The 22,387-nt window shown below is 42.0% G+C and overlaps 1 protein-coding gene across 4 annotated transcripts; it reads left to right on the forward strand.

Moving 5' to 3' along the window:
- Positions 1–183: 183 nt before the first annotated feature.
- LOC101482975 (uncharacterized) lies at positions 184–13,457 on the forward strand. 4 transcript variants are annotated; one of them, XM_004568622.3, is made up of 7 exons: positions 184–428; positions 2,690–2,985; positions 3,080–3,326; positions 5,304–5,393; positions 7,977–8,183; positions 8,272–8,454; positions 11,818–13,457. In XM_004568622.3, exons 1-7 carry the CDS (start codon positions 294–296, stop codon positions 11,983–11,985), a joined length of 1,326 nt encoding a protein of 441 aa, XP_004568679.1. In that variant the 5' UTR covers positions 184–293; the 3' UTR covers positions 11,986–13,457. The 4 variants fall into 4 exon arrangements, with proteins under 4 accessions (XP_004568679.1, XP_004568681.1, XP_004568680.1 ...); XM_004568624.3 differs by having other exon boundaries at positions 8,272–8,406; XM_004568623.3 differs by having other exon boundaries at positions 8,275–8,454.
- The last annotated feature ends 8,930 nt before the right edge of the window (positions 13,458–22,387 follow it).

Raw genomic sequence — 22,387 nt, forward strand, 5'->3', positions numbered from 1 at the left:
GTAAAGATTTTCGTCAGCATCCGATGTGTAAATAAACTGCTCGCTTAGTCTTAAAACCATTGCAAAGAAAATATGAAGCTTTGGTTGAAATTTAGCGTCTATGCGTTCATTTCGCTGTCATACTCCGGTCCAGGAGGCGGCAGTAATGCTCCATACGCTTCAATATACCCGCCGCCAAAACGCTCATTTCACAGAAACAATATTTTTCTTTTCGGAAGAAGATCCCGACAAAGCGGCCCTGTTTCTTTTCAGCTTAAAAAAATAAAACATAGTCGAAAATCTGAAAACCGACGATGTACGCTCGGACAAATACCAGCAGCACACATGGAGACTTCCAAGATAGAAACGGGGTGAACTATGTTACATCGACAGAGTCTTTCGGCCACTGCTCTCAATTGTTCTGGAAAAAGGACCCCAACGACTCCGGAGTAAGAAAGCCAGCAGCTGCCATCACTGTTAGCTAGCGACCATGGGTAGAAATAGCTGCACCAAATAACTAGTGGAGCGACAATTTTACAGCTAAGCATTTAGAGCAGCCTCTCTGTTACACGTGGGTTTTGGTTGAGTGTCTGTGGGTGAGCTGAAGCTGCAGGCTGTGTCACAGAGCAGCTTCGTTAGCATTCGGCTAACGTCATGCTGAGCGGTTTCCGGCCTAGTTTGACTCATAGCTGCAGAGCTAAGTAGCTAATAACTCGTTCCTTTTGAATTTCGTTTCTGTTACAACTCCACAAACTGTTTGGCGAAATTGGATGTTTATGTCCACGCATGCTGTCATGGAAAGAGAAACACCAAGTGACTACCTGCTAGGAAAATAATGATGGAGCAGCTAAGCACCGCGGTTAAGCTAACTTCTCACAACACTGTCTCAGTCAAAGCAGAGTACGCTTAGCCAGCAGCAGTCTTTGCACATTACGACAAGACTGGAAAAACAGTTTAAATGTGTAGACTTCTACACGTTAATCTGTCTTTGGTGTAAGACCAAAACAAGCGTGCATTTCTGGGCAGTGGAACCAGTTTTACATGTATCAGGCCTACAATATTAGCGAGCAGCGCAAAGTAAACACGGCTGGCTACCTCGCAGGAAACGGGAGCGGAAGACGCCCCGCGGAGGACTGCACTTCATTCAGTCTCCCGACAGATTATCAGCGACCACAACCACACTTTAATCTTTAGAATCGAAACATAATAGTCTGTGGGACGGCCTGCGGGGTATGAACCGTTGAGTTCACTGTAGCTCCCATAGCGTCCCGTAGCTTTTAGGTCCAAGGCATCTGTTGTGATTTGTGACTTGTGGAAGTCGTTCTGCGGTGTGTCACTCTGTATTCCTTCCCCTCTCTCCCTTAGTGTCCAACAGTGTAAAGTGGACACACCAGCATGATATTTGTCTCACAGTGTATACTCTTCCACAGAAGCTCCTTAGGAGTTGATATGTAAAAACAAAACGCTTGCTGGTGTGTTGTCACGTAGCATCTCAAACATGTAGTTCCAAATATGGAAGTTTAATGTTTACATTTCTGTTTGTCCTGATGTTTTAGTCACTCTGGGGGTGAAAAAACAAGTTGTCACACAAGCAGACAGTTCTGGTGTTCATCTCAGACTCTTACAACTAACGTAGTGAATTTTTTTGGGATGCACTAGCTGTAAGAATGGTCATAGTGATACTGAGCATTAAAATCATCATTTTGCTGCTGTAATGTGTGCGGGTTTTTTCTTTTTTCTTTAATTACCCCCTTTGTGGCAGGGGGCAAGGAAAACTTGATGTGGCACAACAGATAAACAGAGAGTCCCATTGATAGATGACATCTTATTTGGGGATACACATTAGAGGCTGATATTAGGCCTGTGTTTGAACTGTCAAAGCATCACAAGCGTTGATTTATCTAATTACTCCATTCTGCTCTATGCTTGGTGTCAGTCTAATGAATGACCTGAGGATTTTGAGTTGTTAGTGTCTCCACAGAATCTGTGTGTGTTTGGTTCTAGTGTTTCTAGGCCCACAGTGTAGTTCTACATGTGGTACTGCAGTAGTTTTTCAGAATTTACTCTCAACATACTGATTGAACTTATGTGAAGATACGTATGCGTGAAAGAGTAAAATTATATGTATTAAATACATAATAAGAGTCGTTAGCTGTCATTTAATGCAAATATAATTAAATGTTGCTTAAGTTTAATACATAGTAATAAATATTTAAGAAGGGCTGTACCCTTTATTTGAAGTGTTTAGATGTTCCCACTAGGTACTGAAGCTATGTCAGATCTGGGCTCTGATTGGCTGGAATTGTGTTCTAGCAATTTTCTTGTGTAAAGCTTTGTCTCAGAACTGTCTATCATCCCAGATATCCACATATCACACCAGGCAGCTGCATGTGCAGGTTTGTCAGGTGTTTCAAGTGGTCAGAAAGAGAGAGGAGGTCAATGATGAATTAAATATCAAGACTATCCAGTGCTATGAACAAGTGTTATGATTGAATTTTTTGCATGATGAATTCATTTAAGGGAAGAAAACCTCGCCCTGTATAAGAAAGTAATTCACAGTCAGTGGTTGCGCCTTGGTAGCAGTGACTGCAATCAAGCGTTTGCACTTATCGATGAGTCTTTTGCGTTGCTGTTGAGGAATTTTTGCTCATTCTTCTTTAATGTATGAATGTAGTTAGTGTTAACATTTCCTTTAACGTTACCGTCACAGCCAAGTTCAACGATCAGCTGGTGCGATCAGCTTCCTTCATCCTCAGCAGCCCTCTCCACCTCCAGCCTCTCCTCAGCATCGCTCTCCAGCTCCAGCCTTTCCTCAGCGTCGCTCTCCAGCTCCAGGCTCTCTATGGAGTCCCAAGCACCAGCACCGGCGCCGCCACCAGCAACAACAGTGTCAGACGACATGGAATCAGACGAGAGGCCGTACGTCTGCGACCTGTGCAGCTGCGCCTACAAACACGCCAGCTCCCTGCTGAACCACAAACTCACCCACAAGACCGGAGACTTCAGGTTGGGACGTGAGGCTTGTTTGCGTAAATGCATGAAACATTCTACTCCTTTCCTTGTTACTAATGTTCACGCCATTTTCAACTCCAAAACCCAGGTGCGACTTTTGCAGTAAGCCCTACACCAACTACATGTCCTTGCGCAACCACATGCGAATCCACGGTCAGAAGCGCTACATGTGCGACCTGTGTGGGAAGGCCTTTCGCCTGGCCCGGTACCTCCGTAACCATCAGAGGATCCACGACGATGGGCCCAACCGCTTTGACTGTCCCTCCTGCTGCAAGAGCTACAGAACCATGTTAGAGCTGGCTCAGCATCGCTGCAGCGCTGCTGTGTCCAACCAGGTAGGTCTGTGTTTCTGATGATAGCGTGGGCTTAACTGATGTGACTAACACTGTAGTTCTCTCGAAGCCGTTTTTTGTGTTGTATTTGAAAGAAATGTAAAATGCAGCTGCGTTTAAATGTGACTTGTTTTGCTACAAAAACACATCCCACTGATGAGTGTGTCTATTCTACAGCGTGATCTAAAAGAAAAAGGCTCAGTGTTTTCCTGAAACACCTGGGTATCGTAGTTGTTAAACTTTACTCACAGGAGGAAATGTAGTTCGTTAGGGATTATTTTCAGTGGTAAAGTAATTACACAAGTAGAGCAATATAGAATATCATTAAAGGGAAGTCTGCTTTCTCTTTTTTCCTAGCATGAATTAATGAATACACAGACTGGTTACAAATTGACCCTTTGACCCTTGTGTTAATGTGTTGTGGGAGTTGTGCATTTTGGGTCCATTTGTCCTCTTAACTATAAGGCAGCGGTCCCCAACCTTTTTTGGACCACAGACCCGTTTATGTCTGACAATATTTTCACGAACCGGCCTTTAAGGTGTCGTGGATGAATACAACAAAATAAAACCAGTACCAAAAAAGAAGAAGATTTATTCATAACACACGGGAAAAGACCCAGGGAACAGAGTTGACGATAAAAACTATAACAAAATAACGATAAAAACGGTAAAACACCCTGAAATCCATACATTTCCCACTCGATCCTCAACTCATGGTACCAAACGAATTATGGACCGGTACCGGTCCATGGCCCAGGGGTTGGGGACCACTGCTATAAGGGACACTGCACATCAATACAAAGCTGTTCTGTGTGATCACCTTCATGATAAAATGCTATACCATCATCAGAGAAACTAACAGTTATTACAGCTTAGCTTTTAGTTGGTCATAAAGTAAGTTTACCTGCATAAGAGTGAAAAAGCCAGACCCTGCTAGCTCAATGCACTGATGTAATGTGAGCTCCATGTAAGCCAACCTTATTGTATCTGCTGGGTCCTCTGTTACAAACTCCCAGCTTTACTATGCACATAAAATACACATTAGTAAACCAACTGTTCCCAGTAACTAGTTTGTGGAATAACATCGCACTCATTAGCTAACCTCTTAAAGAGTAATCTTGCAACTTAGTGTCGTGCCTCACGTCATCGATTAAAAGACTCAAATGATGAAGCAGCAGCAGGGAGATCCTGACTTGAAGCTTTGGTATGCTGTAGCTTACACTTTGCTAACAGAGCTAGCATCTTTTTTAATAAAACATAAAGAACAATATGAAAGATTATTTATATCATTTTTTTTACCCCTTACTCCCCTTACGTTCAAGTAGCTCTAGAGCTCGATAGAGATGCTCCTGAACAGACAAAAACACACTTATTGTCTAATCAAACAAAACGTATGTTATGTTGTTCTTCACTCATGTTACAGCTGTTAACCTTTAACATTAGCGATGCACTCATTTAAAGCTACTGACGCTTTATCTGTTGTGTCACACCAGTTTTGCATTGGGTGAATATTTGAAGTGAAGAGTAATGAAGACTTTAATTTTTCAGAAAATGTGTTATGTTTTTTCTTGTAAAGACGTTTCCTTGATTTTGCTGGAACAGATGTGGGGGTCAATAATATATATATATAATAATATATGTATGTATATGTATATTAGTGGGGACACTGGCATGTATGGATGTTGATGTGTATGGCTAGGACTTTTTCTACACTGAAGTGTGTGTGCATGTAATACAGTGTAGTTTGTACTGTGTTTTCCTTCCTCTCTCCACTGACCTGCTTGGGAGAATGTTTATCCAGTCTTCCTGTAGTGGAAGTGTGCCGCGGCACTAGGGTTAGACTAGGGTTAGGCTGAGATTAGGGAAAGGCTCAGGGCTCAGATGACAGAGAATGAATACATTTCAGCTGATTTTCCTAACAAGTACAGTAATACAAACTTATATGTGTGTGTCTGTGTGTGCATGGGGCTGGTTCATAAGAACCGATTCAACTGCCCGTCCTGCTTTAAGAGCTACCGAACCATGCTGGACCTGGCCCAGCACCGCTGCAGCGCCGCGGCCAAAAACCAGGTTGGTGTGAGCGTGAGTGAGCATGTGTGTGAATGTGGCGTGTGAGGCAGAATCGGCAGTTTCAGGGAGAACCAGCGCATACGGGCATTTTAGATTTTAGATCAAATTCCTGATGCAGCCTGCTTCTGATGTACGCGCGGCTCTTTAGTAAAAAACCATCACAATGTTCTTTTTAGATCGGATCTTTTTTCCTGGCGCTGTCTTCACAGAATGTATACTCTACACTTTTGGATTCCATATTTGGAGCTTGCTGTTGACTATAACATCTAAAATCTCTTAACAGAAATATTTGAGTCTTTTTTTTCCTAACACTTGACTGCTGATATTTGAGATGGAGTGCAAGGTGGCCAAAGTGGATAACTTCAGCTAGTACTAGCATCAATGTTCGAACTCTCAAACTAAACCTTAGTCATGGGACACGTCTCAATCCAATCAAAAGTAGAGACGGTGACCAGCAGGCACAGCCTTATGGGTTCTACTTTTTTTCCACTTATTTTGGCGTGCAGGTGTGTAACAATACTTCTTTGACCATATTTAAGTAGAGTTGACGTCAGTTTACTTAGCAAACCTTTTGACTTTTTTGTGGAGCTGTGAGATCAGAGGTAACTGAAAAAACAGCACAAGTGTGGAACAGTAAAGACTACTGCAGTCATCTTCTTTAAAAAAACAAAACAAACCAGCAAAAATGAGATCCAGTGCAAACCCTGCCAGGGAGAGCTAACACATCCACAAGTCTACCCCAGCTTTGCACAGCTGTTTGATGAATGGTGAATATTGAGCAGCATCTCTGCTTGAAGTGTGCATTGCTTGTAGGGATGCAGTGACGTATCAGCAGATTTTAACAAGCATCAGCCGGTATCAGTCCTGGAAACTGCAGAAAAGAAAGAAGCAAATTAAGGAAACAAAAAAAAATATATTGATACCAAAAGAGGCCATGAGCTAAATTATTATTTTAAACAACTTCTAATTTTGCTGTTCTCAGACCTGTGGTTTATTTACTTTGGTCTGAATCAGTTGATATGTTTGTGTACTTGTAGCGTTTTCCCACGGTTTGGTTTCTTTTCATACACAGAAAACAGCAGGCGAGCCAAAATGTGTCACTACAAACCACATCAGGATGTTCAGCCTGCCAGATATGTCTGAGGTCTGTGCAGACACAAGTAAAAACAGGAAGTTGGTGTTGAATTGTGGACTAGTGGATAGCTCCTAATTTACTTAATGGGCAAAAGTGTACTGGACACCTGTTGCATCCAACTACCATAACTAGTAGTTGGGTTGAGGTCGGATCATGTTTTAACCATCAAGGTAACTGTTCTAGAGTTTGATGGAACAGGGCTGAGACCAGCTACTCCAAAGGTCCACGCCTGGAATTATAACTGTCTTTTTGCACAAATAAATAGCATCAAAGTCAAACACTGTCCAGACTTTGGTTTAAATGGACTAAATCTGAGAGTTTGTGAAAACGCCCTATCAGTGCATTGATCTCTAGTGCTTTGCAGCTTGTAATGTATTGATTATACGTGTGGTTTTCCTGCTGTGGAAGGCCGCATTTTGAATATTTAGTATGTAGCCCAAACTGTAATTTAGCACAGGCTACATTAAGCTTTCAGACAAGCTCAGTCATGTCGATTTAAATTTCTGTTACTGATTAGAAAATCAGCAGCTCAGGAAACATCTGGCTGTTAAAGCTGAAGACAGCTGCTGGAGCAGCAGACGTCAGCGGGCTGAAGTCACGCAGCTTTGTTCCTGACTGGCTCACCTTTATCAGCTGGGCTAAATTGAGTGCAACAGTTACTTTGTTTGTACTTACTGTTGCCATGGCAGCACAATACAGAATCCCAATGCTACATTATTAAAAACACATTAGTGTTTGTATTTCTAAATACTCAAACATACTTTAATACTGCCCGAGTCTCATACGTTCGCATTTGTTTTCACTTCCATGTCACTGCTCTGTATAACAGTAGACAAAAGTAAATATGAGAGATATCCACAAAGATGAGAAGGTTGTAAAACAGACAAAAAAATCAACCAACCACAAATTCCCATAAAATAGCTCGTTTTGTTAGAGGTGTGAGGAGGCAAAGGTATGGGTGAGAGGGATTTATGTGCTGCTCAGGGAAACCGTCAGAGAGCATGTTAGGTTTAAACTAATGTCAGCAGAAATCCTGACGCTGTCGGGGTTGGAGGACGGCACGATGAGACGACGGTGTCTTCCGTGATTAAATAACAGAGACGAGATTGGAGTCGACTGTCCCGTTTTAGGAGCGGCAACCTTAATAGAAATACTGAATTTCTGTTTGAATGTGTGCGTGTGTGTGCGCACGTGTATATGTTTGTGCGTGCGTGGGTGTGTGTGTAACTTTACCACTTCATCTTCATCATATTAATAGGTTTAGACAGGGCAGTGAAAGGTGTGAGATAGATGTGGAAGAATCAGGTCTGAACAGCACAAGAGGTTTGAGACCAACCTCGACAGTAACATCACATTCATCTGTCACCTCTTCTGTTTAACAGCGTGTCTAACGACAGGTACAATCACCCTTTCCTGTGTCTTTCCCTCCTACCCTTGCTTCCATCCAGTCCGGCGGTCGTCGCTCCAACTTCTCAGCTACACCTCGTCGCCAGCAGCAACAACAGCAACAGCAGCAGAATAATGCTAACTCTATGATGCAACCGCATGGTGGACATGGCCAGCCGGAACCTCTCCCCTCTCACTGCGTCTCACCAATGTCCCAAGGAGGGCAGGGTGGGGGCGTGGCTAGTCAGTCTGTTCCTGACCCCCACCAGGTAATGTCAGGAGGAGCTCTGGTGAGCGATTGTTTCTTCGTAGCTCTGTTGTTGTCGGCGTTTACGTCGAGCTTTCTTTGTGTCTCAGCAGGGCCGCCCCAGCTCAGTGTCCTCTCAGGCCAGCCAGCAGAACATGAGGAGCTCGTCCTCCAATAAACACGTCTCCTCGTCCAGTGCTACCCCGTCCTCCTCCTACTCCCTTCTTCAGCCCCTGGTGCCTGAGGTAAAGGAGATGAGCTCAGGATACACTAGGCTGAGCGCCAACCCCATGGTATGAGAGAGCACCGCCACACACTCGCTGTTTGCTTTCTGCTGGCTAGCTGCCTTTCCTCTATCTTACCTAATAACACCAGGAGAGAGAGATTAGTGCTATAATACTCTCTCTACCAGGAGCTTCTCCTCACAGGTCTTTCTCACTCTTGACAAAGTCGCAGAGAAACATTTTCTGTTGCTATTGGGAAACAGTTTCATCTATAAGAGACAGAAATGAGTTTCTGTTATGATAAAGGTGGCAAGTTCGTGGCTTCCTCTTTGCAAAGTGAAGCGGACCGTCTGTCTGCACAACGCCAAATTAGTGTCGGTTAACTGTACGTGTCATTTTCAGCTGTGTAAGCAGAACTGCGCAAAGCTACCACTGAGCCAGACTTCAAGATGCTCTCCTTCAGTGTCCACTCTCTGTGAAGTGCTCACACTGGGAAAGTTCTGTAGCGGCGAATCCGTGACCCACGCTGGATCTTAAAGAGCTGTCCGAAGAGAACAACTGTAGGCTTTTAGAGTTTATTACTGGGTAACAGGAAGAAGTTCTCATCGTGCCAACGATGGTTGAGTCCCGTGTCAGAACGCTCAACTTCAGAAATGAAATGAACAAGTTTTACAGCATGGTACAAAAATGATTTGGGTGTCTGTGAATAGCTTCCCCCTTCATAGCTGTACAGGGTGTGATTCAGAGCTGACCTTTAGCTGACCCTCTGCTCAACGTGGTCACTTGTAACTTAGGTTAGGATGTAAAACTCTAAGCTTTCTAATTTAAGGAAAATTATTAAAAGAATCCAGGTAGTTTCACAGTCTGTAACCTCACGTACACAGGCAGTGATTCACTGACTCTAGTGTATTATTATACTACATGTTAGTGTTAACTTGGTCTTTACAGTAATGCTGTAACAATACAGGAGTAAAGGGCTTCAGTCATTGCTTGGTTGTAAACAATAAAGCCAGTTTAGTGCTGATCTTCTTCCATGTCCTGTCAGCTGATAAGCCCATCTGAGCAGCACTCCTGGCTTTAATTTAAACCTTAATCATTGTATTGAATCAAATACTGACATTCCGTAAGAAGGATGTTTATTACTAACGGCCTCCAATTATGGTAGAAATTTCATTTTTCAATTAGTCAGCCAGCAAAGAAAACAGGCTAAAATGTGGCTGCTAAGGTGATCCTTTGTCGTGGGCTGTGACCTGTGGACCTTCACTGGCGGTATGAGGCTCTCTAACATTAGTAACCTGGGGCTGTGCCTTCTGCTCTTTCACACCAGTCACCCTGTGAGCTTGTGTTGCACGTTTCCATGTTGTATTTTAGGCTTTACACCATCACATACTGAAACATATTTATGACATCCATGTTCATACAGCAGTCCAAAACTAAGTTTAAAAAAGTTGGACATCTGCAACATAGATCTGTTGCAAACACTTCTAAAAACCCTGGAGGAACATGTTCCGGGTCAGACGGTCAGGACCTGTGAATGAAAGGCAGAAAAATCAGTGTAAAAACAGTTTTGTTAAGTCTTTGTGTAGAAAACCTTTCAAATGTAAAGGTTTTCCTTCTTTGGAGTAGTTTATGATTAAAAGAATAAATGCCTAGTTCTTCTAAACAAGGCATACAAATAAGATTGGAGTATTTAAAATATATTTATGCTGCTATAATTTGTCATATTATCTAAAGAAATGAGAAAACCTGCTGAAGACTGTAGGATTTGAACCCACAGCCTTCTTCTTCCACTTTTGTGCCATTATTTTATTAGACCAGGGGTCGGCAACCTGCGGCTCTTTAGTGCTTATAGTGCGGCTCCACGTGGTTTGGGAAAAGTATTTAGCTGAAGTGTATTTTATTTATGTTAGTTCTTTTTTAACTTGTACTTCTAAATCGGAAGATTATTGTGATTTTGAAATATGAAAATAAAATTATATTCTATTATTTTTTCATCGCTCAAAATAAGCGTCACACTCGCGGAAGCCGGTATACCCGCCGAAACGCCGTGCATTTATCGAGACTTTCAACCCCAGGTAGGCCAGTTATGGATCTTCGGATCCACATTATATCAGCAGCTGTTCTCCACCGTGAACTATGTTAAAAACAAACACCGCTCACGCCTCACAGACGACAGCTTACAGTCCTGCGTAAAGATGAAAGTGACTTCGTACAGCCCTGATTTGCAGACGCTGTGCGCAGAGGTTCAGGAACAGAAGTCCCGTTGTAAACATATCACGGCAGTGATTGCAGGTGCCGCTCAGGTGCGTCCTCCTCCCCTGCAGCGGCGCTGCAGACCACGCCCCGCCACACACATTAACCAGGTAAAATACATATTTAGGCAGAATTTTGCAAATATCTATTTTTTTAGCAGCATAGTGCTTTTTTTCCAATTATTTTTTTAAAAGCCAGGCCAAGGCTCCAAAAGCCCAAAGGCGATATAAGGGTGGCGGCTCACAACAGTTTTTGTTTACTACATGGATAATTTTAGTTCAGCTGGGTGTCTTTCCTTTTGTTATATTTCTTTAAGAGTTCAAAATGTGTTAATTACATAAATAAAATGTAATTTTCTCTGTAGCACTTCATGGATTTAAGCAACACACCTTAGTTGTTCACACAAAGCATGAAAGTAAAAAACAATATATACAGTGTTATCTTTAATTTAGATGTCAAAAAGTATTTGCGGCTCCCAGTGTTTTCTTTTGCGTGGAAACAGGGTCCAAGTGGCTCTTTGGGTGTTAAAGGTTGCAGACCCCTGTATTAGACTGTCCAGGCTTAGTCTTTCATAGAGTGGTCGAGTGTTTCAACATGCTGTTTATAAAAACAATAACATCAACAGGACTGACTGTGAAGTTTATTTAACACGGGCTCTTGTTCTAGAACCACCTGTAAGAGTGTTCATGAAGTAAAGCAGTGAAATAACCAAAGATTTTTCAATGGTAAACTAAAATAAACAAAGTCAGTGTGGAAACTAACGAAAACAAGAAACACTGTCGACCAAAAACGAAGCTCTCGTCATTAAATCAGGAAACATTGCCCGTTTCCTTCTGTGTAGCGCGTCCACTCGTGCACATTCCCACAGCAAGTCAAAAATGGAGTTAACTCTCGATACGAGTTACTGTGCCCTGATGGTTTAATTCCACTTGAGTAAGAAGGGAGGATATATATCACAGCAGTCAGGTGTTGTGTTGCAGCTTTTGCACCGCCATTGCTTTTTGTGTTTTGTGCCCTTGCAGTGGCTTTTTCCACCGTTCATGCATCGCTGTGACTTCTTTCCTTTTGCCTTCTCCTCGTACATCCACTGCATTATTCATGACTGTCGTTTTATTTCATCCACCGACTCTTTTTCTGCACCAGTGACACAATTCTTTGTCTCTCCACCTCCCTCTCCAGCCGAAGCACCAGGACACTTTCTCTCTGCCCCCCCAGCGACCCCTCACCACCATCAACCCCATCGGCCACTCCCTTCATCCGAACGGAGCGCCCACACTCAAGCCCTCCCCCGTGCCACGCACCATCCAGGCCATGCCCTGGGAACAGCGCTCCCTCTACAACCAATGAGACACCTGGGGAACCAACACCTCCCTGTTCGCGTCACATCTATGACCACACACCCTCCTTCTCCACCCCGACCCTCTCAGATCCAGCGTCAAGGACGGACGACTGCCGGACGCCTGCCTTTTCCTTCAGTCCTCCTCTGGAACGTTGTTTGGGATTGGGGGAGGGCACCGTTGAGAACTAGTTGAGATTGATTACTGAGTAGTTAGGTTTAAAACGATGTGTTGCCTTGACCCTCATGTATGATCTATGCCATGTACTGGATATAAGTTAAAATGTCTGTCTCCTAATCTGTCCTCACTAAGAATTTATCTCCCTCGTCCTCCTCTATCACCCTAGTTATGAAATATTTATCCTTCCCATTATGAGTAGTGTCTCCCACCACCTTTTCCGTATGTTAAATGAAGCCTATTTTTATTAAGAGTGTGTTCCAAACCCATGAATGATAATGGATTCCTGGCGCCAAGTTGTAAAAATAATTGTTAAAGTTTTTTAAACATAACATCATTTTATTTTATTTTTTCGTCCAATGAGGTTTCTGGAAAAAGTAAGGACGGAGGGAACATGAACAGTTTCTTTGTATTTTTTTTTTCACCCGCCCCTCGGACGAGCTCCAGAACGAACATTGTGTATATTGTGCGTTAGGAGGTGTAATGAATTCCGTTCTCTCAGCAAGGACCACAAAAGAAACATTTCTGCAAAAAACCCATGTCTCCCTGTTCCTGCCCGCTCAGCTCAGGTGTGCTGTGGAGACTGAAGCCACCGAACAAGGACAGTCGGGGCGCTGTTCTTTTAACACACAACTGAAAGCTCACGTTTTTCTAAACTGGTGGTTTGTGGTTATTGTAGTTTTAATAATATGTTGGCTGGGAATCAAATCTAGAAGATAACAGCAAGCCTCCATCCCTTTTGTTCCAAACTGACTGTTACCAGGTTTGTTCCTTTCACTTTGAAGCATTTGAAGAAGTGCTGTATAATTATCACGGTCTCACTTCCACCCCTCTACCGAGAGCTGTGTCTGCTGTAAAGATGTGACATTGCCACCCCCTCCCACCACCACTCGCTCACGCCATCACCAGTGACTTAGCGGTCGCACCGGGCCTGGCTCCCACACACCTCCAGCTCCTGTAGGGAAAAATCAAACACACACAAGACACCACCTGACTCACTACTCCCAGGGTTTAGTTAAAGCCTAGATTTCAGTAAGCAGCCAATCACTTCTGGCCAAGTTGATAAGAATTTAGTCCAATCTGACAGTGAAAGACTGGCTCCAGTATGTAGTTCTGTTAGATTATCTCTCGCTAACATGGTGTTCATTGAAATACCCACAGTTCTACTGACATTGTATTTTCTCTTTTTAAAGTTGTTTCTATTTTTATTCATATGTTTTCATTGTTGCTTTCTCTATCCTTGTAAAGTGTCTTTGAGTATTTAGAAAAGTGCTATACAAATAAAATGTTTTATTATTATCACCATCAGTGCTGCTCTTCTCACAGAGAGGACATAGATGTAAATATTTGACTTGGAAGTAGAATTTCTGCTTTGCTCAACAGCAGCTGTTGAGAGATCACGCTCAACTTTACAGAGTCTAAAAGTTGCCTGAAGTTTTGGAAAGTATTAAATTCTGTGTGACAGAAAAGCCAACCCCTGCTGAAGACTGTGATGCAGCTACAATTGCAGAATAAGTAAGTTTTCATCCTTGTCATCATAGTCCACACATGAGCAAAATGGGACCCGAGGAATCGGACCTGTGATGTAAATGAGGTAGTTGTAATATGCTGCTGTTTAACATCAGTCCAGTCTGCTGTGTTTTCTTAGTGACCTATGCAGGGGTGTGTATATTTGCAAGATGCGGGTTAATTTAAACGATTATGTAGCATTTAGGTGGATTTTTATGTTTGAAATATTCAGAGGTTAAACCTGTGCTCTTTGTAATGCCCAGCAGAGGACTTGTTATATTTCTAAAGACCTCTGTGGAAAAACAGCATTTCATTTCTCTCGTTCTGTGACCTCCATAAACTTTAAATGATGGGTTTATGGATTTGGCAAGTTTATTTTCTGAATTTTGGGGGAGAAAAGGAGAGCAAGGCAAACAAATGTGTAGCTCTTTCTCACATCTGTTTGCTCATCACATCACTGTCTGAAATGCACCCAAAGCACTGATTTATATTTTAATTCAAATAAAAGTGAACTTTTTGAATGAATGGCTAATCAGATGAAGATGCCTGGTCTTCTGCATGGACATGGTCACATGACAAATGGTCTTCAGGTAAGTGTCTGTAGTTTAACAGTTAAGCCACAAAGGTTTTCCCCACAAAGACTTTTTGACTTTGCCAGAAAGTCCTTATGCTAAATCTATGAATTTTCATATAACAGTTCAATACTCCAAGTCATTCTTGTCCAAATTCATACTAGGATTTGATGTCAAATACATCCAGGTGATAACCTTGTCTGCCCAGATGAATGTGAAAACAAGCGGCACAGTGCAGCTTGAATGTTAGTCTGATAAGTATAAGAAAAGAAAATCGTTGAATGGTAAGGTGCTTCAAACCTCAGGTTTGCCCCATATGAAGTAATAGGCACTTTAGGATGTTTGCATTTAGCTTTTTGTGGGTAAAAACTGTCTCTCTAACGTTAGCATGTATTATATCTTAAAGGTTCCAGTCAGGACTGAAGCCACGTGATAAGAGACCGCTGTACTGGGATGGAAGGACGTTACGTTACTTGGAGGAATTTGTATTTTTTTTTAATATACTGAATTCTAAAAACAAAGGGGGGAAGGCAGATTATTTAAATGGAGAGTGATTAAATGCCTTGGTCGTGAAAGTAGGCTAAAGTTGTACAACAAGGACGTGGGCGTTTACACTGCAGCGACATCTTTTAATCGAATAATCACAATCATTAACGTGATCAATCGGAAAACCGGGAAGCCTTACAGTAAGAGATGAAATATTTATAAAGAGGGGAATGATTTGGTTTATTATGTCAGTCTAAAGTCTGCAGGTGTCGTCACGTTAAGTCTGATCTGTCCATATAGTGTATAAGACTGCGTGCACATGCCGGGAACGCGCATTGTATTCCATCTGATGGAGAAGTGAATGAGCCGGTCGCGCGTCCTTGTCGGACCTCCGGTAGCCTGTGAACTTTCCTGCCGCGCGACACTCCGGCGCGGCTGGCAGTGAATTAATTTCCACTCGTCAGTGGATGGAGCGTTTGCTCCATATGGACGCTGGTCACTGTTGAAAAATCGTTCGCCGTTTCGATGACCAGGCTCGGATTTTTCAGCGTGTGCGGGCCTCGGTGGATCTGACTCCCGTGTTTAAACGGATCCAAATTGTCCCCTTTTCGCTGACTCACCTACAGACCGGTGTGCCATACCTGACCCCGACAACCAATGATGCACGAACCAGGGCGTGTAATATTAGCAGCTGTGTTGGTGCGTTAAACGACTCAAAAACGTGTTTTTCTTTGTTTGTTTAATACAAAATCGAAATATGCGTTGAATATGAGTGGGTTGTTACAAATTAAATTGTATAAATTTTATAAAATAATATTATTTAATGCGTGATAATAATCTAGATATTATTTTCTATAAGTTATCCATTTAATAACGAAGAAATATGACCGCCGAAAAGAGCCGTTTAGAAAAATGAAAAAGTCGAAATCCATTATTTAAATATTTTTTATGAAGAAAAAAGTTTTTTAAGTACTTTATTTCAGGCAAATGATTACGTTTCTGCGTTACTTGGTTGAGACTGTTGCGTCTCGACAGGCCTCCCGGCTGAAGGCCTCGACTTCCTCTTTCAGGCCTAACGACACAGTGCAGCGACCTGAGTCAGCCGCTTGGTGGCGGTAATGGGTCGGAGAAGAGGACAGAAGCCGCATGCAGCAAATTTACTGTGGGCTGTTTTACTTTGCAACCTCCAATCACAAGCAGAACACAAAGCTTATGTCATTTTAGGCTTCATTGCCAAGATTTAAATGCGGCAGTGTGAGATTTAAAAAATAAAATAAAATGTTCGTACAGCATATGAGGCGGGATGATTCTTGTCTAAAGGATTTGTACGGATAAAAAGGAAGTTGACTTAAGAATAACAGTTTTAGAGAGTACATAGTTCCGCCTACATCCTTGTGCTAAATCTTCTAAATCTTGATGCCACTTCATGCTAATTGTAAACACAACATTTCCAAACAATAGCCCACTGCAAGGAGTTTACAGCTCAATAAAACCGCCCATTTCCGCTCATGAAATTGTTCTTATTACGTTATACCGCCTCGTTTTCGGCCGTTTTGTTTCTTCAAATCAGCGGGTTCTTCAGAGTAGACCCCCCCCTCACTCCATTTTGCGTGCTTGCTCAAAGGTCTCGTCCCCGGGTCTTCTCGTTGTCCACCGCGTGAGAGACTATTATTCTGATCGAGGTCGTAGCCGGTGAGTCCGATACACAAACAGTTAAATTCCCTTCTTCTTCTTCTTCTTTTTTTAATTCGGTCATCCAATCCTGTCCGACCATAATGACTGTTAGATCTAGGATCCGGATCCCCCCTCTGTTTAACCTATTTCACATTAACTAAAATCCAACCAGCCATTTAAATGTCTTTTTGTATTTGACCAGTGGCAGTTAGTTGATTGGAGCTGCATCTGTTTTGGACACAAACGATGCTTTTGATCGTGATAATTCACACGGAGCTGTGATTCGTGATCAATGCTTTCATCTCATTTCACGTAGAAAGTCGTTTTCGAGTTTTTGTCCCAAGAAACGTGGAAAAGGCTTCAGTGAGGTGCTCTCAGGCGACATCCTGTTTACTCATGAATTCACACGGCTTCCCATTCAGCTTTAACGAAGTTAGTTAAGTTGCATTAACTTTGGGGTTTGATTTCTCTGTACAATCTTTTCCCGGCTGCTGTGTGGAAACTTTCTGTTTGACTCTGCAGCTCTGTAAAGCTCACTCTGCTCGGTTGTACAAATACAATACTTCACATCGCTTATAGCAGCTGAACACTTCCCAGGAAAAAGCCACCGGGTAACAAGAAAAACTTTACCACAGTTTCATCATCAGACATCAGTGAGACATACACACGGTGCAGATGTATTTCAGCTTTGGTGTGCACGCACAGGTCTGTACTTTTCATTCATTCCACAACGAAACAGTCTGTATTCAGTCCCCTGTGCACAGATTATACAGTGTTTGCTGCCAATCTTGCTTTGACAAATACAGAACAACTTCAGTTATTGTTTCCGTAAAGTTTCAAATACACTTGCATACGTTTGCATGCACGCATACGTGTTTATGTCCTTCACAGCTTGTTTGCAGCCCTCTATAAAATCAGTTGCATATTACCACATAATTATACGTGCGTTTGTTTTTCCTTGAAACGAAGAAACAGGATTTCACTCGAACACAAAGGATTTGTCATCATCCCGATGATGATGCTTCTCTTAGTGGCAGACAGCACATCCTGTTTCCATGTCGGCACAGGAAGTGAAGCCTTGTGTCATACGATGTCTCATTTGGTTTTAAAATCCTAAACATGTTTGAAAGTTAACATTTGACCTCCAAAAACGGAAGCAAACACTGACAGCCTGCTATTGTGAGAATTTCAAAATATTATTTCAGTATCACTGAATATTGAAATATTAATTTTCAAGTTTTTTCCACAATTTGAGCAGATAAAAACATTTAGTTTTTTTCACAATCAAGTCTGCCATGTTTGACAAAAACCATAAGCATGAGATTGACAGCAACGCCACGCTACAAATCATAGCAATGAATCCTGAGACTGAACTATAAATGACCTGTATGACACACACACACATTAAAAAAGGGTTTGTGGAGTAAATATTGACCAAAACGCTTCAAATGTATCCTTTTTCCAAATACTAGTTAGTAAATGAAAACGTGTATTCAGGCTCATTTTTTTCAACATGAGTATAAAGTTTTCCCAACTTTTTTGTGGAACTTTTACTTGGTTGCAATAAGCTCGAGTTGGTAGTTTTTCTTTGACCGTTTTATTGTCGTATCTTTCCAATAAGACCTGTTCTCCAACCTTTTTACACTGACCAGTGAGTAAAGAGAAAATACAATAAAAAGCTAAACAAATGTCCTTGTTCCTCCAGGAATGTGGTTTGACAACTCCACTCTGCTGGGAGCGGAGGGGAAGGGAAAACAGCTTTTTTAAATATGAAAAATGTACAAAATCTTGTAGATTTTTTTTAAATTAGGTAAATCCACAGATACAGCAAAAATTTAAATAGTTAGATTTCAAAACATGGACGAGGCCTTCACCACTGAATGATACTGTGAAAACAAAGCAGACAATCAAAACGTGAATTTTCTTCCAGATCTAAGACGTGAAACATTCTTAAATAAGTCGATGACAGAAAAAACGTCAAACTGTTTTTTCCACAGTTCCACGGGGATCTCTTCAAAACACGAGGGGACATTCGGGACAGTTTCCTCCTTTGTGTTTTATTTGAAGCTTTCAACAACTTTTACTTTTTGTTTGTGTGACTGCACACAGAGGAGTCACATATGTACCAAATCTACAGCAATACTAAGGAAGTAAAAATGTTCCTGCGGTCATTTTTCTTACTTAAAAATGATCAAATGAAAACAAGAAGTGATGAGGTTATAAATGGCACGTTCTCCTTCTTTCCCACTGAAAATGTTGCACATTTTATACATTTTCCATGAGTTCCCCTGAAGCCTTTTTCACATTCCTGTCACGTTTCATCGAACATCTTTTTAAAAACGTGCAGACTCTAGTCTGCTTGAGTACTTTTCATTACTTACATTTCTACCTACTGTTTTTGTAAAACAGAAAAAACCAACATAGCAAAGATGGTAGAAATATATACAGCTGATTTGTTTGTCTCTTTTCTCCCCCAGTGCTTGTGGTAAAACCTGAAGGAAACAATACTGGCAGAAGGATGTTTCCTCCAGGTCCATTTAGCAGCCGATGAGGAGCTTTCGGTCATGATGGGTGCCCAGTCGTCATCGCGTCCTTTCAAAATATCCTTTTTGTCTGATCGCTTCTGAGGCTGCTGCGGAAAAAGAAAAGACCAGAGCAGGTCTTCATAGAAGCAGTGGAAAGTAACTATGTACTCAACTTTAGTGCTAAGGATTTAAAAAAGTGTACTTTAGTTACTCTGGAGGTTCATATTAAACGTCCAACATCTGAATGCTTGTTTCATTTTCTCATTTCGAATTTTCTGATATTATAAAGCCATCGAACCAGAATAGATCTGTCAGAAACAAATATTTAAAGGAGCCAACATTTGTTTCTGGACCAGATTACAGAGGTGTTGGCAGGTGGCGGAGGCACATCTGTAATGAAACAACTGCCTCTTGGTTCACATCTGTATCGCTTTCACTACACTGAAGAAATCTGTGCTGTTTAAGCACGTGAAGCAGATAATACACACAAACAGTGCAGAGTGTGAATGCTGGTACTTCCACATTTACATATTAAGACTCTTCGCTGTCCAGCAGGTCACATGACTACACTGTAATAGTCCCAATCAGCCAGCAGCAACGAGGCCAGAGGTCAGAGCAGCTGGAAAGTAAGTCTGAGGTCATAATTATGAAAAGGCAACACGGGGAAGAAGCAATGGGGAGAAATGCTGAGATGAACAGGACTAACGTGCAGGCTGTGCACACTGATGGTGGATCTCATTAATCCAGCAGCAGCACATCCTCTATCGACTGTGCGTGTGCAGCAGATAGCATGGAGATCATCTGCAGAGATGTGTTTTGAACTGCAGACAGGAAGAGCTGTGACACATGACTGACATGCATGTTTGCTCTGTGCTAACCCAGAGAGAGAGAGAGGGCACTAAGAAGGAAGTGGTGGAAGAAGCCTAACTGAAACTCTTCAAACGTGACAGAAACCGAATGACTATTATACAGTGAGAATGAAAGAGTGCTCGCTTTACATTTAATAGCAAAAATGTTACGTATCTGATATTTGGAAATTGGCAAGCAGAGGGCCCGAGCTTTACGAAGAGCATATTTAGCTGACTTTGTAGAGAAAACTGGAATCTGCGGTCAAACTCTGTTGCTCATTTCTGAAAAAAGGCAAATAAATAAATAAATAAAAGCTCAGACCTCATTATTTGATTTTGAACAAGGTCTCCTCTTTTCCTGCCTGAGCAAACTCATCATTACAGTAATGAGGACTGTTGTTTGTCTTTTTGTTTTCTCCACAAAGATGCTGAAACGAGACGTTTCCTACCTGCAGGCTCTGCAAGGAGGAGCACTGGGCCTAAAACGGGCACAAAGCAGGCGAGAGGTCCGACTTTTCTTCTTGAACGTTTTGGGCATAAATGCCCTCGCAGCCTCTCAGAACAGTGATTGTGTATTTTGTTTTTTTAAGTGATGAATGAAAACTTCACGTTGGGGATTTTGCAGCTTGCCTTATTCCGACAGCATCATACGTAAAAACACTCATTAAAGGGCTGCTCTGGTTGCTCCTCAGGCTTCATGAAAACACTGAGACAACAACGTCTTCCTGCATCTCTAATACTTTACCTGCAGCTTTTAGGCCCGTGCACATTTGTTAGGCTGGGATTGTTTAGCTGACTGATGCACAGGTTTCCCCCTGTAGCTCAGTGGCACAGAGTGGGCTTTTATAGACACACACACTGATGGTTTTGATTTTTAACAGCGAGCAGATTACAATAATTCCTATTTTCACCTCACACTTAAAGGGTTGCAATTAATGTAATTAGAGATCTAAACTTTCAGTTCAAAGTGGAACGAGGTTCCTGCGATGGTTCAGCTCTGACTGGAATTCGTCTTTTGCCGGCTCCTGACGATCAGGGATACACAGCAGCTAACTGAACTTCCACTGGAATGTGGCTGTTTCTGAAATGTGTCTTCACAAAGTTAGTTCCAAAAATCAAACATCATCATTTGTCCATCCGGGTGATTTTAAAGAACGACTGTATCACCTGCAATGCAGTGATCTCACATTACAAGTGTGGCAGGAAATAAATGAGAGATTTACTCATTCACATTTCCTCAGCCTGTTCCCCTCCTCCTGCAGTTCCTCTATTGCATCTGACCTCCGCCCATCAACCCTTCTGCCTCCAACACACACACACACACACACACACACACACACACACACACACACACACACACACACACACACACAGAAGAGTAACTGCAGACAGGATCTTGTGATACAGTTTTTAGAAAGTTTCAGAGAACAAAGGAAGGCATTTGTTGATTTGTAGGAGGAATCTGGTGGTTAGCAGTGAAGTTCATCAACTTAATTACTCTGCATTTTCATTTAGATGCTTCAGCTCCAGGTAAGCACAGGAGGACACTATTATAGTTTTCATGGAAAACTGAATACAGGGGACATACGCTCTGAGACGGCTGAGAGTATCTAGACAGTGTAACAACCCCACACACACTAAAAAAAAAGTATCGTTTAACATTTTAACTCTGATACAATGGAAATTTGGATTTTAGAGGTTTGACTTCATAAAAACAACGTTCACCTCGTCAGCCAAACAAACAATTCTGTTTTTAAAAAAAATGTCCATAAAGCATAAAGGTGTGCGTTTTAACGCTACACAACAAAAACACGAGATTATGTTTGAATCTTAAACAGGCACGTATGGAAGGCCAGGTTTTAGTTCCTGGTCTTAATCACAGCTGAGGCTTTAATGGACATGTGGGGGTTGGGTGGGGGTGTCCTTTGTGCCTTATCCATCTCAGGACAAAACCCCACCAAGGCTATTGTGACGTTTCCTGCTGAGTTAAGGTGAACTAAGGCACTATGGCACACTGAGCACTTTAACATTTGTTTTTAAATGCAGCTAAACTCCAATAAATGCTTGTTGTGACTGATGTCTGTCTGTGATTGAGACAAACAGTTGTGGACTTAATCTGACTTTGAATTAAAACTGGTAACAAATTTGTTCTGAAAGGAATATGTAAGTACAGATGTTTTTAACCATCGCTGTACTAAACTAAATGTCAAACGACACTGAGGAAAAAGTGGACACTGATTAAATATATTGTTACAAAATACAGCCAGTAGGCCTAGTTTAAAAAAAAAAAAAGGGAAATATGTGATGTGCTTTTCAGATTTAATGTCTCCCCCTGTAAAAAAACAAAAACAAACAAAAAAACCCACTCCTGATGATTCAACAGTTACTGGCGAGAGCTCCATTTCTCTTTGAGGGTTTGAATCCATTTTGTGAGTGGAAGCCATTTTCTAACCAAAGCAAGCTTCACCAGAGTGCCACGTATCCCCCCGGGCGTGTGCAGTATGGCTAAAAAGTCCAAACCTCGTGCACAGAGAAAAGGGGGCCCTTTAAAAGCCAAGACCAAGCCCGTCAAAATTAGAAAACCATGAGACGAGACTGGCACAACCTGGAGAGAAGGGAGC

This window comes from Maylandia zebra, linkage group LG4, assembly GCF_041146795.1.
Source record: "Maylandia zebra isolate NMK-2024a linkage group LG4, Mzebra_GT3a, whole genome shotgun sequence".
Taxonomy (NCBI): Eukaryota; Metazoa; Chordata; class Actinopteri; order Cichliformes; family Cichlidae; genus Maylandia; species Maylandia zebra.

Excerpts from the sequence above, each read along its gene's own strand:
- LOC101482975 (XM_004568622.3), top strand. The coding sequence starts at position 294 with ATGTACGCTCGGACAAATACCAGCAGCACACATGGAGACTTCCAAGAT. Across the intron at positions 2,986-3,079 it reads CACAAGACCGGAGACTTCAG|GTGCGACTTTTGCAGTAAGC; the intron begins GTTGGGACGTGA and ends TCCAAAACCCAG. Across the intron at positions 3,327-5,303 it reads GCGCTGCTGTGTCCAACCAG|AACCGATTCAACTGCCCGTC; the intron begins GTAGGTCTGTGT and ends CTGGTTCATAAG.